The sequence below is a fragment of the Panthera tigris genome, chromosome E2 (genome assembly GCF_018350195.1).
Source record: "Panthera tigris isolate Pti1 chromosome E2, P.tigris_Pti1_mat1.1, whole genome shotgun sequence".
NCBI lineage: Eukaryota > Metazoa > Chordata > Mammalia > Carnivora > Felidae > Panthera > Panthera tigris.
In genome coordinates, this window is record NC_056674.1 from 9183562 (window position 1) to 9196764 (window position 13203).

The window sequence follows — 13203 nt, forward strand, 5'->3', positions numbered from 1 at the left end:
TGCGTGGTGCAGCAGGGACGACGGTCTGAGAGGAATCAACGACTGCCTTTATTGCATAGACCTTTTCAATTGCTCTGAAGATTGGGGTCGGGACGCACAGGAGACAGAAGACAGGAGACGGTCGTTTCCCCGCCCCCCACCGGCAAGGGGGTGAGGAGGAACATTAGTGCAAATCCGAGCGTCGGCCCCGGGGAACCTGCCCCTCGTGGGCTGATTGGCCAGTTAAGTGGAGGCACCGGAATGGATGGGGCGAGACCCGGGCCCTGACTGGCTAATGAAGTAAGGCCTTCCCCAGCCCGCACATGCCAGGTCCCGTCATTGGACAAGACGTAAGACAGTCCCCGCCCTCAGTCGACCCGGCGTCCTACGAGCCGGAAGCGAGGGTTTGGGCTGAGCCCCGCCCTCATCGGTCAGGCACTACCCTCGGGGCCAACCCGTTTGTGACCATCATGAGCCTCCGGAATTCGGGCCACACTCCAACTTTACCTCTGGTCCCCTGGGGGCGGGCGCAATCCTGAGACGGGGCTGGGCCCCTGCGTGTGGGACCCTCGCCCTAACTCTAGCAGCTAGGCCACGCCCTTAGGTCAGGCTCCGCCTCCTTGGAATGTCGGCCCCGCCCCCGGCGGGCCGCAAGCTTCGTTGGGTTCAAGGCTCCCGACGCGGGCAGCCGGGAGGCCCAGTGAGCAGCGTGCCGAGGCCCGGGTGCATCTGCGCCTGCAGTGGCCCGTACTCCACCTGCTCTCCGTCCACAGTGAGCACGCCCCGAGGCGTGAGAGGCTCGAGGCGGAAGGCACGGGCCGCGGCGTAGCCCAGCTGCGGACAGCCCAGGCTGAAGTGGCTACCTCGCTCCATGGCCAGAAAGAGGCGTAGCAGCGCAGCCCGGGAGATGCCACCACGCACCCAGCACAGGTGCACCAGGCCGTCGTCAAAGCGCGCGTGGGGAGCTGCCACCAGGTCTGCCCCCAGGTGGCTAGGTGAGATGGCCAGCATGAGCACAAAGTCCCCCTCCAGCGTCACCCAGCCTGGGGGGAGTGGGGTGCCCAGAGGAGGGAGCAGGTGGTCATGTGGGCCCCTGGTAGAGACGGCTCCCGGAGAGCCGGGGGTGGGAGGGGGAAGCCCAGAGGATGCTAACGTTTCTGGGACCCCCTCGGTGATGGGTGACAGTAAAGCTGCCTTAGGGGAACTAGGCGGTGAGGGCAGTGGTGGGTCTGGGGACAGGGGGGCATCCCCAGCCCCACCCCAGTCCCCGGCCAACTCTGGGCCTCCGCCATTGAGGGACAGGATGGGCAGGGGTTCAGGCGAGCCAGGGGAGGTCAGGGCGGGCTGGGGCAGGGGCAGGGGCAGGGGCAGGTCAGACACTGAACGATGCAGGGGTGAGTGTGCCACAGGTGGGGCCGGGGCCGGGGCCGGGGCCAGGGTCAGCTCTGACTTGGCACGGGGCAGGCCACGGGCAGGGGTGGGTGAGGTGGGCTCCACGGTGGCAGGGAGGTAGGAGAGGCGTCCTCGGTAGGTGTGCAGTGTGGCGAGGCCCAGCACTGTGCCCAGTGTGAAGCGGGCACTGCCCAGGGCCCTGAAGCGCTCGCTCTGGATATCCACGTCTGACACGAAGCCCCAGGCCACAGACAGGAAGGACAAGCAGCGGGAGCCGGAGGCCAGCGTCACAGACATCAGGTCCAGCGGGCGGCTGCCGCCCCGGCAGAGTAGCAGCGAGCAATTGAGCAGCAGGTCCACACCCAGGGCAGGTTCAAACCTTCACAGCCAGAGACGAGTGGACACAGTGGGAAAGAGTAGACGGGCTTGGGTGAGAGGCACAGAGCACAGGATAGCAGGAGAAAGACACAGAAGGGGTGGGAAGCGGGGGGAGGGGCAGGACCAGGCAGGCCGGTGGTGGCCTGGCCCGCCTGCAGCAATTGGGCCCCCTCGGGATGGACTCTTCTCACTGAGCCAGGCTCCCTGTCAGTTCATTCCATGAGCGTTCCCCGAGTGCCATCTGTGTGCCAAGTACACTTCTGGGCACTAGGGACACAGCTGGGAACAACCAGGCAAAAATGTCGGGGGGGTGGGGGGTGTATGGGGAGCACCCCAGTCAGACTGATTGGCAGTGGGCTGGCGGGCAAAGGGGACTTGGGGACATTAAGTGCCAGGCCGCAGGAGGACTCATCCCTCCCCTCACGGTATCCGGCTCACCTACGACGCAGGACCCCACCTACCCCCCATGCTGGTTCACAGCTCCGGCCAAGGCATTGCCTGAGCCACAGGGGAGGATGCCCACGGGCGTCTTCACAGCCTCTTCCCAGTCAGGGCGGTCCAGGAATCCGTTCAGCACCTGGAGGGCGGGAGACCAGACACCTGCGTCCCGGGGCCAGGCCAACCCGGCGTCCCAGGGCTCAAGCAGGATGCCCCCGCCCTACCTCAAACAGCAGCCCGTCTCCGGAGACCGTGACAATGCCGTCCCACTCACTCAGCCTCAGCCCCTGAACCAGCTCCCGGGCATGGTTCTGTCGTTCTAGCGTGGGGAAGTCGGAGGTGAGCCAGGCTGTTCGGCTCCGTCCCCCCACCACGCCCTAGGCCTCAAGGCTCAGGAGTCCTAGCCTCCCCCCACCCCAGCCCCTACCTCCATCCTGACACAGCCCTTACCTGTCTGGATGAGGTTGAAGGACAGCCCAGCTTCGGAGATCATGGGCAGCACGTGGGTCTTACACCACTGCCAGGCCAGGCCCCGCCCCCCAAGGGGATTGACCAATAGGAGCAATCGGGGTGGCTTTGGCAGAAGCTCGGGGGTTATTTCTGCAAAGAGAGGGGAAGGCGTCTACATGGGCCCCGGACCCAGGCCCCTCACCGCAGAAGCAGTAAACTGCAAACAGCCCCAGGGGAACTGGTGGAGGGCTGGCACAGGAGCCTGCTGGGAAGTCAAAGGTGGGTTTTTTTTTTTTTCCTCCGGGGCTTCGGCTGCTGAGGCTCAGGTGTGCACCCTCCGCACCCCCCGTCCCCCAAAGGCAGGACTTGGGTGTCTAATCCCAATGCCCTTTGGACCCATGTGTGGGAGGAGGAAGGAGAGCTGTGGTTTTCACTTTCCTCTTCCTCAAACACCTGGAATCCAGGATCAGGTTATTCCACTGTGCAAGGCCCCCTCCCCGTTCCCATCCTCCAGGGCCCCCAGCCAGCCAGCAGGATCCTGGAAGACCAAGGCAGACTCACCACTTGGGGACCCTTGAACTTCTACCTTCCTGTGCCAACTGAGAAGCCTGGGGGGAGTGGGGCGCTCTGCCCAAAAGTCTCTGGCCACCCCCCACCCCCAAAGGCTGGATTAGATGCCACCTCTGGGCTCCTGGGCTGCCCTAGGGGACCTCTGTGAGTGCCTGTCCCTGGGTGGTGACTAATCATGTCTCGGTCTGCTGCTTGCGCCAGCCTGGGAACCTCTGACTCATCTGTGGTCAGGGCCCATGGAAGGGAGGAGGGGACACAGACAACCACCTACGGGAGCAGCAGACACCAATCATGTTTTCTCTGCCTGTGGTTTTCTTCCTTCTGTGGCCTGTCCCTGTCTATCACTCTTTTGATACAGACCGAGAGAGACACAGCACAGACAGACACACAGTAGAGACAGAGATGCCCACAGAGGGAGACCCACAGAGACACCAAGGTGGCCCTAGGGACAGAGTGGCTGTGTAGTGCCTCACCCCCGTCCCCAGGCAGCGGCAGTCCACGGAGCAGACACATGAGGGCAGTGGCCCAGCGCTGGGCCTCAGCGCGGTTCTCCTCGTAGGTGGCCGCCCCGTCGACCCGAAAGGTGCGGGCGGCTCTGCGCCGGCCCCCGCGCCGGCCCTGCGGATAGGTGTAGATGCAGAAGTAGGCCGCTGCTGCGTCCGAGGGGCTGCGGCTCCGCAGGGTGCAGCAGCCGGACACCTCAGCCAGCGGGACCAGGCCGCCCCGGGGCCGGGCTTCAGGCTTTGGGCGCAGCCGCTGTATGTGTAGGGCCTGTGGTGTGAGAGTGAGGGCGAAGCGGGAGCTGCGGGCCGGGAAGGAGCCAAACTCGCCATGCAGGAGCGGGGTGCTGGCGGCCAATGGTGGCGGCGGTGGGGGGGCCATGGCCTTGGCCCCGTCCAGGGCGCTTCTAGGCCTGTGGCCCCAGCTCCAGGTCAGCTCCTGGTCTGGCCTCTGTGGGGAGGGAGGAGGGCAGGAGTCAGAGTCCAAGACCCCTATGGCTGATAGAGAAAAGCAGGGGCGGGGCCTGTGGACAAGGAGACAAGGGGGGCGGTGACAGACGAGATGGGAGCATCAGAAACAGACAGGCTCAGACAAGGGTGGGGGGAGACCTTGAGGACACAGGACAGAAGTCAGTTGTATAGGAAGGCTAGCATCCTGGAGGGTGGACAGCCAGGCATGCAAACACTCATTCACTTATCCCCCAAATAATTATTCAGTGCCCTCTATGTTCTAGTCACAGTGCCAGGCCCAGCGAACACAGCAGGGAACAGAACAGACAAAAATCCCTGCCTTTGTGGAGTTTACAGTCTTATCAGAAGACAGAAATAACAAGACGAAGAGGTAAAATATATAGTATGTTGGATTAACAAGGGCTTTGGACAAAAATAAGGCAGAGGAGAGAGATCATGATGGTGGAGATATAAAGAAACAGACATGCAAAGACGGAGAACACCACGCACACACACGCACACACTCACACGGTCATCTCTAGATGGAGAAAGTAACAAGGGAGAGACACTGGGACCCAAAGAGAGGGAGAAGTTCTAGGAGCCAGACAAACTCTGAGAGAAGGGGACCACCAGCTTCAAGGAGCAGACAGCTCAGATGATGAAAGATACTTAGGAGAGTCAGAGTTTAGGGGCTCCAGGAGGTCCTCTGAGGATCAGAAAGACAAAGGACAGGGCAGATGGGGGGGGGCGGGGGGATGTAGACAGCTGGAGATCAAGAAAGGGGTGTGACACGGAGGAGCTAAGGAGTCAGAAAGTTAGAGAAGCCACATGCAGGCACCTGCAAGGGGCAGGGGCCAAGAGCTGGACCCCGAGCACTGACCTGGGCGTCTGGCCGCCTGCTCTCCAGGGAGGGGGTAGGAGCCGGGCCTGAGGTCCCCTCCCCGGAGACCTTCCCCCTGCCCTCTGCCCAGCTTCTGCCTCCTTCCAGCTCACCTTTGTCCCCCACCGCCCCGCCCACCCAGCCACCTGCCGGTCCTGCCCTCTCCTTCCTGGGCCCAGAGCTGCCCCAGATGCACCCCCATCTATGGACTCACCCTCAGGGGTCACCTCTGCCCCCTGTCCTGGGCAGCTCCCTCAGGCTCCACCCCTAACTTGAACTGATCCCTCCCCTATCCGTTAGCTCAAATCAGGCTTAAGTAGAGAGTCCTAGATCTCCCCCAGTCCTGGGCCTGAGCCTCTGTCCCCAGGTCCTCAAGTCTCGGGCCGGTCTCCATTCTCTCCAGCCCCTGCCTCCTGGTCCCCCAGACCTGGGCATGGGTCTCCATCCATAAGTTCCCCCCCAATCCATAAGCCTGAGTTCCTGTCTCCGGTTCCTCCGGTCCAGGTCCTGTATTCCCACCCCATTTCCAGAACCCAGTCCCAGACCTGGGTTTCCATTCCTGGATCCCTCAATCCCGGTTCTGGTCCTGCGTCTCCATCCCACACCCCTGGTATCCCAGTCCCGGCCTGCGTCTCCGTTCCTCTTGGTCCCGCGGTCCCCCAGACTCGGGTCCCTGATCCTACCCCCGCACCCTCCTCACACGCCGAGTCCTCCTCCGGGCGGCCCCTCAAGTCAGCACCAACCGCCCCCATCAGACCCAGGGGTGGGGGGAGGGTGTGCATCGTCTCAGCCAATGGCCGCGCGGCCGGCCTGAGCCGCACCAGTGAAAGCGTGCGGGAGGCGGGGCCAGCCGGCTCGCGAGCTTGGCGCAGGGACTAGCCGAGGGACAGCTCGAGAACTGGGCGGGGCATCGCGCTCCGCGAGATCAGCTGCCATGGTAGGTGAGGGCACACGCGCAGCAGAGGGGGCGTCACGACTCCATTGACAGCGCCGCTGACGCCATCTTTGTGGAGGGCAAGTGGTAGGCCTGTCCTGTCCATTGAGTTTATAAAAGAAAAGGGACGTGAGGAAGATCTCCGCCTGCAGATTAGAGACTGACCCTAACACAGGTAACAAAGACCCAGAGATATGCAGCGGAAGTTAGTAAAAGAGACCCAGAAAAGCAGAGTCAGAGGCAGTAAGAGACTTAGAGTGCCCTCTGTTTTTCAGATAGTTACAGAAAGACAGACAAGCGCTAAGAAAAACAGAGATATATACAAAGAGACAAAGACAATAGAATTGAGAACATGCAAGGCTAAGGCCACAAGAAGACCCAGAAAATGATGGATACAGAGATGGAGACAGATAGTTCTGGAATGAAAGCCAGGGAGAAGAGGCTCATTAATTCATCTATTTACCTTGGATCCAAACCAGGATGGAGGCAGCCTGACATGGACATCTGCCCACTGAATGACCCAGTAACATGGCAAGACAAAGAAACAAAGAGAGACAGATGGGGAGAACCAGTATCTGAGAGAGACCTCTAGGTCAGGGATGAGGGAGGAAGACGATGTTGGAGGACCAGAGGCCCAGAGGAACCGAAATCCACAAGTCAGAGAGCAAAAATGCTGGGGCGCCTGGGTGGCTCAGTGGGTTAAGCATCTGGCTTCAGCTCAGGTCATGATCTCACTGCTCATGAGTTCGAGCCCCGCGTGGGGCTCTGTGCTGACAGCTCAGAGCCTGGAGCCTGCTTCTATCTCTGTGCATCTCCCCTGCTCGCTGTCTCTGTCTCTCTCAAATATAAAATAAAACATAAATATAAATTAAAAAAAAAAAGCAAAAATGTTGACAGAGACATAGAGAAGCAAAGAAAATGTGCAATGGAGAGAAAGACAAGAATAGTATCAGGAGACCAAAAAAACAGAATCACAGAAAGACACATGCAGAAGGAGACAGGGACAGAACTTGCTAAAAGTGATGAATGGAGGAAGTTCATTTACTGTCAAACAATGTTCCTTGTGTTTAAACCCAGAGTAGCAACGGCACCAGATAATATACGCCAAAGAATGATCCAGAGAGCGACAGGGGACAGAAAGATGGAGAGACAGGGAAACACACATCTTAGTCGGGGAGAAAGGCAGGCACACCAGACAAAGAGGCTGGGACTCAACGACAGACACCAAGTCACAAACGCAAGGACACAGCGACACGAAGAAAACTGTGTCCCATGGTATGGTGATCTTCACGTTCACGTGGACCCTTCCTTACCTGATCCCCCTGCTCCTCTGTTTCGAGGTGTCCATTCATCTGCTGGCCCTCTGCTTTGTTACCACATCAGCAAGGCCCTGGTCCTGGGCAGGAGGCCATGGGAGGGTGGTATGGGCAAGGAGTCAAGCCTGACAGTGCGGGCCTGGCCTCTGGCTCCGTGGAGGACAGGTGGATACGTAGGAGGATCAAGGGCAGGCCGGCCGGAGGCCAGGCTGGATGTGCTGGAGGCCCAGCAGGCAGGGCTTCCCTGAGGAGGGAGAAAAGAGGGGACAGGTCAGCTTTGTCACTGCCCCAGCCAGTCTGTCCGGTCTTACACAATAAGGGCTGATAATAGGAAAGGAGGCTAATTTGTATTGAGTGCTCATGTGTAAAGCATGGTACTAAGCGTTTTGGTTTTTTTTTTTTTTTTTACTAACTTATGTAATTCTGGAAAATATGTGCCAAGCCTATTATCCCTTTTTTGTAGACAAGCAAAGTAAGGCGCAGAGAGGTTAAGTGACTTGCCCAAGGTCACACTGTTAGTAATTCGCCGAGCCGGGATTTGAATTTGGCTACAGCTGACACGACCCCATCTCACCTTCTTTTCTGTGTCTCTGCTTCTCCCTCAATCTCCATCTCCCGTCTCTTTCTAGGTCTCCATTTCCCTCACCCTCGGTCTCTGTCCACTCCCCCTCTGGGTCTCCAATCCTCCTCCCCTCGGAGTCTTTTCCTCTCCTTCAAAGTCTCTCCTCCCCCTCTCTTTCTGGAGCCTTTCAGCGATTCCCTCTCCACCCCACCCCACCCCCCCCAGGCCCGGGGCTTCTGTGCGCCCCCTCCGCATTCCGGTACCGTGCAAAGCCCTCGCACTGATCCCGCTGGGTCACCTGAATCTCTCCGGCTGGGAAAAGCAGCCCCCCAGATGGCAGAGGCTGAGGAGGGGGTCAGAGAAAGAGGAGGGGGAGAAACGGCATCTAAAAATGGGAAATGCGGGATGCTCTAGACTGGGCTGCAGCAAGCGGATCTCGGGTTAGATCTCAGGTAGGACTTCCCGAGCTAAGGCCGCGCCAAACAAGCGCGGCACGAGATAAGAGAGGTGAGCCAGATAAGGAAATGCCTGAAGCGTGGGGTCAGAAGTTTCCCGAGGTTCCGACAAGCCCCGCCAGCTCCGCCTCCTCACCTCCAGTACTCGGCCCGCCGGGTCCTCCCGGAGCCACAGAGAGGCCGTCGGCGTCGGGCCAGAGCGTCACCGCGCGGCGCGTTCTCCTAGCTCTGCGCCACATCTCTCTCGCTCCCAGATCCCTTTCTTCCGGAAAACTATCGAGAACAGGGACTGGTGGGGCCAGAGAGGCCCCCGCCGGGCTTGGCCCCTCCTCCTCGACGTAGCGCTCGTTCCCCGTTGGTGGTTCGTCCGCTTATTCCGGAATCGCCCCTACGGCCGCTGAGGCGATTCGCCGTGAAGGGGCTCGGCCCGAGGGCCGCGCCGCGTCGTGCCCGTGTGACGTCACGTAGGCGCCGCTCGCTGAAGGCTTTCCCCGCCCACCCCGGCGCTGTTCTCTCTTTCCGGACCTGGCTGAGCGGGAGGCGCCATCATGGTGAGCGTGCTTTGAAGAGCTGGGGGCCCCGACTATCCGCCGCCATCCGTCTCGGACTGGGGCTGGGGGAATGCCGGAGGGGAGCAGGGAGGCCAGGGGGGCTCGGAGGGGGCGACCGCCGCGGTGGGGGAACTCCTGGGGAGGCTCGAAGACCAGGGATAGGTCGGTCATCTCAGCCTCCGGCCCCCTCCCTTGCCCTTTTGTGATTATACGTACAATTAAGTAGATGACCGTATTGAAACACAAGGAGGTTAAGTGACGTGACCGGGATCACCCTGCCAGGAAGTGGCAGAGCCAGGGTTCCGACCCAGGCGCTGGTCCCACGTCCGTTCTTAATCTCTTGTCTGTGCTGCCTCTACCTGGACCTGTCATCCCTCCTGGCCTGGCACGTTGGGTTCTGGGGCGGGAGGTTTGGGGGGGTGGGGTGGGGGGGGGGGTCTCTGACCGTCCAATGCCTGGGTTTCGTGGCCAGGCAAGCCGCTGAAGTCTCAGCTCCTTGTCCGCCCCGTGGTCTTGCCTTCCCTGCCCGTACCCCCATTTGTCGGTCTGTTTGTTGGGGACACAGTAATTCTGTGTGACCGATGTGAGTTTGGAAGAGTTTGTCCGAAGAACGCGTCCTAGGATGATTGCGTACCTTAAATGTTGGAGAAAAGGGAGCTACGGATAACCAAGTAGTTCTTTGCAATTCCTAACTTGGTCTATTAAAAAAAAAAAAATCTCGGGGCAGAAGTTGGGGTACGGTGTAGTGGAAACGGTGGCTTCTTCGGTTTTCTCCGTAAAAGTGGGAAACTCCCTCCTAAGGTTGTGGGGTTCGGGGAGGTAACTGCGGGAAAGGTTCTCGTATTGGTTGTGCGTTGAGTGAGTTCCAAATAAAGATTCTCCGCTACGTTGTTAGGTAGAGTCTGCCCTTGGCTTCTGTCGTCGAAAAATAGATTTTAAAGAATTAAAAAAAAAAAGAAAAAATCTTTTTTTGAGTTGGTGTGACTGCTGTGTTAAAGCTTTTCATAGGGGTCATTTGAGGCCCAGAAGATTGTAAGTGACTCTCTGCATGTCACCTAGGGGTGGACCGGGGATTTGTTGTGTCTTCAGAGACTGGGGTCCTCGCTCTTCCTCGGAGATGAGTAATCAGCTCATTTTTGCGGGCGAATAATCTGCCAGATCAGAGTTGGGTCCGTAATCTCTGCTTCATTAACTCTGCAGGGAGTCGACATCCGCCACAACAAGGACCGAAAGGTTCGGCGCAAGGAACCCAAGAGCCAGGACATCTACCTGAGACTGTTGGTCAAGGTGAGCTTGAGGCCTGAGACCCTTAGGCAGCACCACCCCAGAATTGTGACTTCTAGAAGATTCTAGTATTGGTCCCCAGGCTCCTCCAGGGGTCTGCGTGGCAAGCTCGTAACTGGTTTTGCCCGGGGTTCCTGAAGGTTCAGTGTTCTCAGCGTCTGGGCTGTCTACATCTGGGGATTGGGGAGGGGGCTTGGGGGGTCTCCTTGGGGCCCAGTGGGATAGGGAAAAGCCATAAAAACCTTGCTAGCTCAAACCATCATTTCTTTTGCCATTTGTTGGAAGGTTGGGCGGGGGGGGGCTGCCCTCGGTTCTCATCCTTCCTTTTCTCTTTCCTCCAGCTGTACCGGTTTCTGGCCAGACGGACCAACTCTACCTTTAACCAAGTTGTGTTGAAGAGGTTGTTCATGAGTCGCACCAACCGGCCACCTCTGTCCCTTTCCCGGATGGTGAGCGGCTGACTCGAGGAGCGACTGGATCCTGTCTTAGAGCTGGGCTCTGGGTGGGGGGGTGGGCAGCCCTGGAGCCTGGCCATCGGCTGGTCTACTTCACCCAGCGGTGGGCACAGAGCTCTGACCCTTGAGGCTTGAACAGCGGTGGGTACTTGAGGGGTTCGGCCTTGTTTCCTCGTAAAGTGGGGGCAGTTATGGTGGGTTCGTGTGGTTTCCGGTCCCATGACGCAGTCCTTAAGTGTCAGGAGCGATCTGTTGAATAGTCTGCTTGCGGGTCGCGTCTGGTGCTTTTCCCAGGCTAGACCAGCGGGGAGCTAGTTGGGAGGTGGGGCGCAGGTGGGTTTAGCCCCGTCAGGGCACACGTGTCTCTTGTGCCCTTGGGGGCGCCTGGAGCAGTGGGATGGGGTTTAGACACCAGAAGGAACTTGCTTAACGTGCATTTCTCCTCCTCCAAAGATCCGGAAGATGAAGCTGCCTGGCCGGGAAAACAAAACCGCCGTGGTTGTCGGGACGATAACCGATGACGTGCGGGTCCAGGAGGTGCCCAAACTGAAGGTGGGTGAGGAGGGCGCTCCGGGGCATGGTGAGGGGGGCGAGAGCAGACTCCGGGGCCTGGACGACCTGTCTCAGGTCTGCTCTGTGTGAGGCAGGCGTCACACCTACCCGTTTAGCAGCTTTTAGGATTGAAGGGGGATGATCTTGGCGTTCTCGATGGTGGGTGTCCCTGGGCACGTCCCTTCTGGGTCCCTGTTGGCAGTGCTGGTTCTCAAGTCATGTAGCCTGGCTTCCGATCTAGATTTCTCTGGCAGTTTGTGGCCTGTGGACAGCGTCTGGGGTCTTTTTTACCCCCGTTTCCTCATCCGTAGTAACTTGAGGGTGTTGCAGTGTTAAAGGCAATTTTAGAAACAAATTGGCCTCAGAGGCGCCTGGGTGGCTGAGTAGGTCAAGTGTCCCAAGTCTTGATTTCGGCTCACGTCGTGATCTAACGGTTTATGGGATCAAGCTCCTCATTGAGCTGTGTGCTGGCAGGGTGGAGCCTGCCTGGGATTCTCTCTCTCTCTCTCTCTCTCTCTCTCTGCTCCTCCCCTGCACGTGAACATTATCTCTCAATATAAGTAAACTTTTTTTAAAACGGTAAGAATAGTTGTCAACTCAGGAAGCTCGCTCTAATGGTATTAGCAGGCGCCACAAGCAGTGGGGTGACTGCCGGGCCAGGGCCGTGGAGAGGAAGTCCCAGCAGCCGTGGGTGGCCGTGCCAGGGGTCTGACCACTCCTGTCCTGCGTGTCCCCCAGGTGTGCGCGCTGCGTGTGAGCAGCCGTGCCCGGAGCCGCATCCTCAAAGCCGGAGGCAAGATCCTCACCTTCGACCAGCTGGCCCTGGACTCCCCCAAGGGCTGTGGCACCGTCTTGCTCTCTGGTGAGTGGGGTTTAGTGGCTCCCATGGCTACTTCTGGGAGCCGGGTCCCTGCCTGATCTGGTCCTTCCCTTCCCCTTCCCCAGGTCCGCGCAAGGGCCGAGAGGTGTACAGGCATTTCGGCAAGGCCCCAGGGACCCCACACAGCCACACCAAGTGAGTATACCCAGCCTTGCCATCCGTCCCTGACTTTTTCCCTGGACCCCTCCCGGTGGGTCTGGGGGCCTTGCCCCGCTTCCAGCCCCTTCTGTGTCTCACACCAACCCAGCGTCAGGCCTCCGTAGAATCCCCCCCACCCCAACCTGGTCTTACTGGTTCTTCCTCAAGACTTGGCTTAAAGCTGCTTGGGGCGCCTGGGTGGCGCAGTCGGTTAAGCGTCCGACTTCAGCCAGGTCACGATCTCGCAGTCCGTGAGTTCGAGCCCCGCGTCGGGCTCTGGGCTGATGGCTCGGAGCCTGGAGCCTGTTTCCGATTCTGTGTCTCCCTCTCTCTCTGCCCCTCCCCCGTTCATGCTCTGTCTCTCTCTGTCCCAAAAATAAATTTAAAACGTTGGGGGAAAAAAAATTAAAAAAAAAAAAAAAAAAGCTGCTCCTGTTGAGGCCCTGAAGAGCCAGCATATAAATGTAGGGCCTGAGTCTGCACCTCCCTCACGGAACCTGCCTCTTACCCTGCCCTTGGGGCAGCTCAAATGGATCCTTCCTGAGTGCCTGATGCTGACTGCACTCCCGGCCTTCCCCGGTCCTTCCCCCTCACCCCCCCCCCCCATCCCGTGTCCGGTGCTGCTCTGTAGCTGTCCCTGGCCCATTGGGGCTGGCCACTCCTGTGTGGGCACGGTCTCACCCTCTTCTCCCTCCCGCAGACCCTACGTGCGATCCAAGGGCCGGAAGTTCGAGCGCGCCAGAGGCCGCAGGGCCAGCCGAGGCTACAAAAACTAACCCCAGACCCTGCCTTGTTATTAAAAAGATTTGGACTGTTGACGTCCTCTTGTGTGTTATTCCGGGGATGAGGGACAGGGGGCGGGACACGGGAGGGATCAGATTGGAGTCTGGGAGTGGGATGCGCGCCCATCTCCGTGGACACCAGTGGCGGAGGAGCCCTTCCCTCGGGGGCGGAGTCTGGCTCTACCCGCAGGCGCCCTCTGGAGGCTTTGGGTGCTTGCTTGTCTGGATCTTGCACCGTTGGACCCTTGAGGGCCCCC

The 13203-nt window shown here is 59.3% G+C and overlaps 2 protein-coding genes across 9 annotated transcripts; one reads left to right on the forward strand and one right to left on the reverse strand.

Moving 5' to 3' along the window:
* Nucleotides 1-26: 26 nt before the first annotated feature.
* On the reverse strand, nucleotides 27-8742 carry SPHK2 (sphingosine kinase 2). 8 transcript variants are annotated; one of them, XM_042968497.1, is made up of 7 exons: nucleotides 8441-8742; nucleotides 7285-7531; nucleotides 3681-4158; nucleotides 2638-2787; nucleotides 2412-2506; nucleotides 2211-2326; nucleotides 27-1750 (listed from the first exon to the last, which is right to left on the reverse strand). In XM_042968497.1, exons 2-7 carry the CDS (start codon nucleotides 7321-7323, stop codon nucleotides 646-648), a joined length of 1983 nt encoding a protein of 660 aa, XP_042824431.1. In that variant the 5' UTR covers nucleotides 7324-7531; nucleotides 8441-8742; the 3' UTR covers nucleotides 27-645. The 8 variants fall into 8 exon arrangements, with proteins under 8 accessions (XP_042824431.1, XP_042824432.1, XP_042824430.1 ...); XM_042968498.1 differs by lacking the exon at nucleotides 8441-8742 and adding an exon at nucleotides 8148-8432; XM_042968496.1 differs by lacking the exon at nucleotides 8441-8742 and adding an exon at nucleotides 8113-8432.
* Nucleotides 8743-8761: 19 nt separating this feature from the next.
* RPL18 (ribosomal protein L18) lies at nucleotides 8762-12982 on the forward strand. Its single transcript, XM_007074122.2, has 7 exons — nucleotides 8762-8855; nucleotides 10056-10142; nucleotides 10481-10588; nucleotides 11048-11146; nucleotides 11885-12008; nucleotides 12092-12161; nucleotides 12865-12982. Exons 1-7 carry the CDS (start codon nucleotides 8853-8855, stop codon nucleotides 12938-12940), a joined length of 567 nt encoding a protein of 188 aa, XP_007074184.2. The 5' UTR covers nucleotides 8762-8852; the 3' UTR covers nucleotides 12941-12982.
* The last annotated feature ends 221 nt before the right edge of the window (nucleotides 12983-13203 follow it).

Coding starts and splice junctions, on each gene's coding strand:
- SPHK2 (XM_042968495.1), bottom strand. CDS start 5,819: ATGCACACCCTCCCCCCACCCCTGGGTCTGATGGGGGCGGTTGGTGCT. Junction 2,327..2,411: donor GAGACGGGCTGCTGTTTGAG/GTAGGGCGGGGG, acceptor CCCGCCCTCCAG/GTGCTGAACGGATTCCTGGA. Junction 1,751..2,210: donor GCTGTGAACCAGCATGGGGG/GTAGGTGGGGTC, acceptor CTGGCTGTGAAG/GTTTGAACCTGCCCTGGGTG.
- RPL18 (XM_007074122.2), top strand. Junction 10,143..10,480: donor ACCTGAGACTGTTGGTCAAG/GTGAGCTTGAGG, acceptor TCTTTCCTCCAG/CTGTACCGGTTTCTGGCCAG. Junction 12,162..12,864: donor ACCCCACACAGCCACACCAA/GTGAGTATACCC, acceptor TCCCTCCCGCAG/ACCCTACGTGCGATCCAAGG.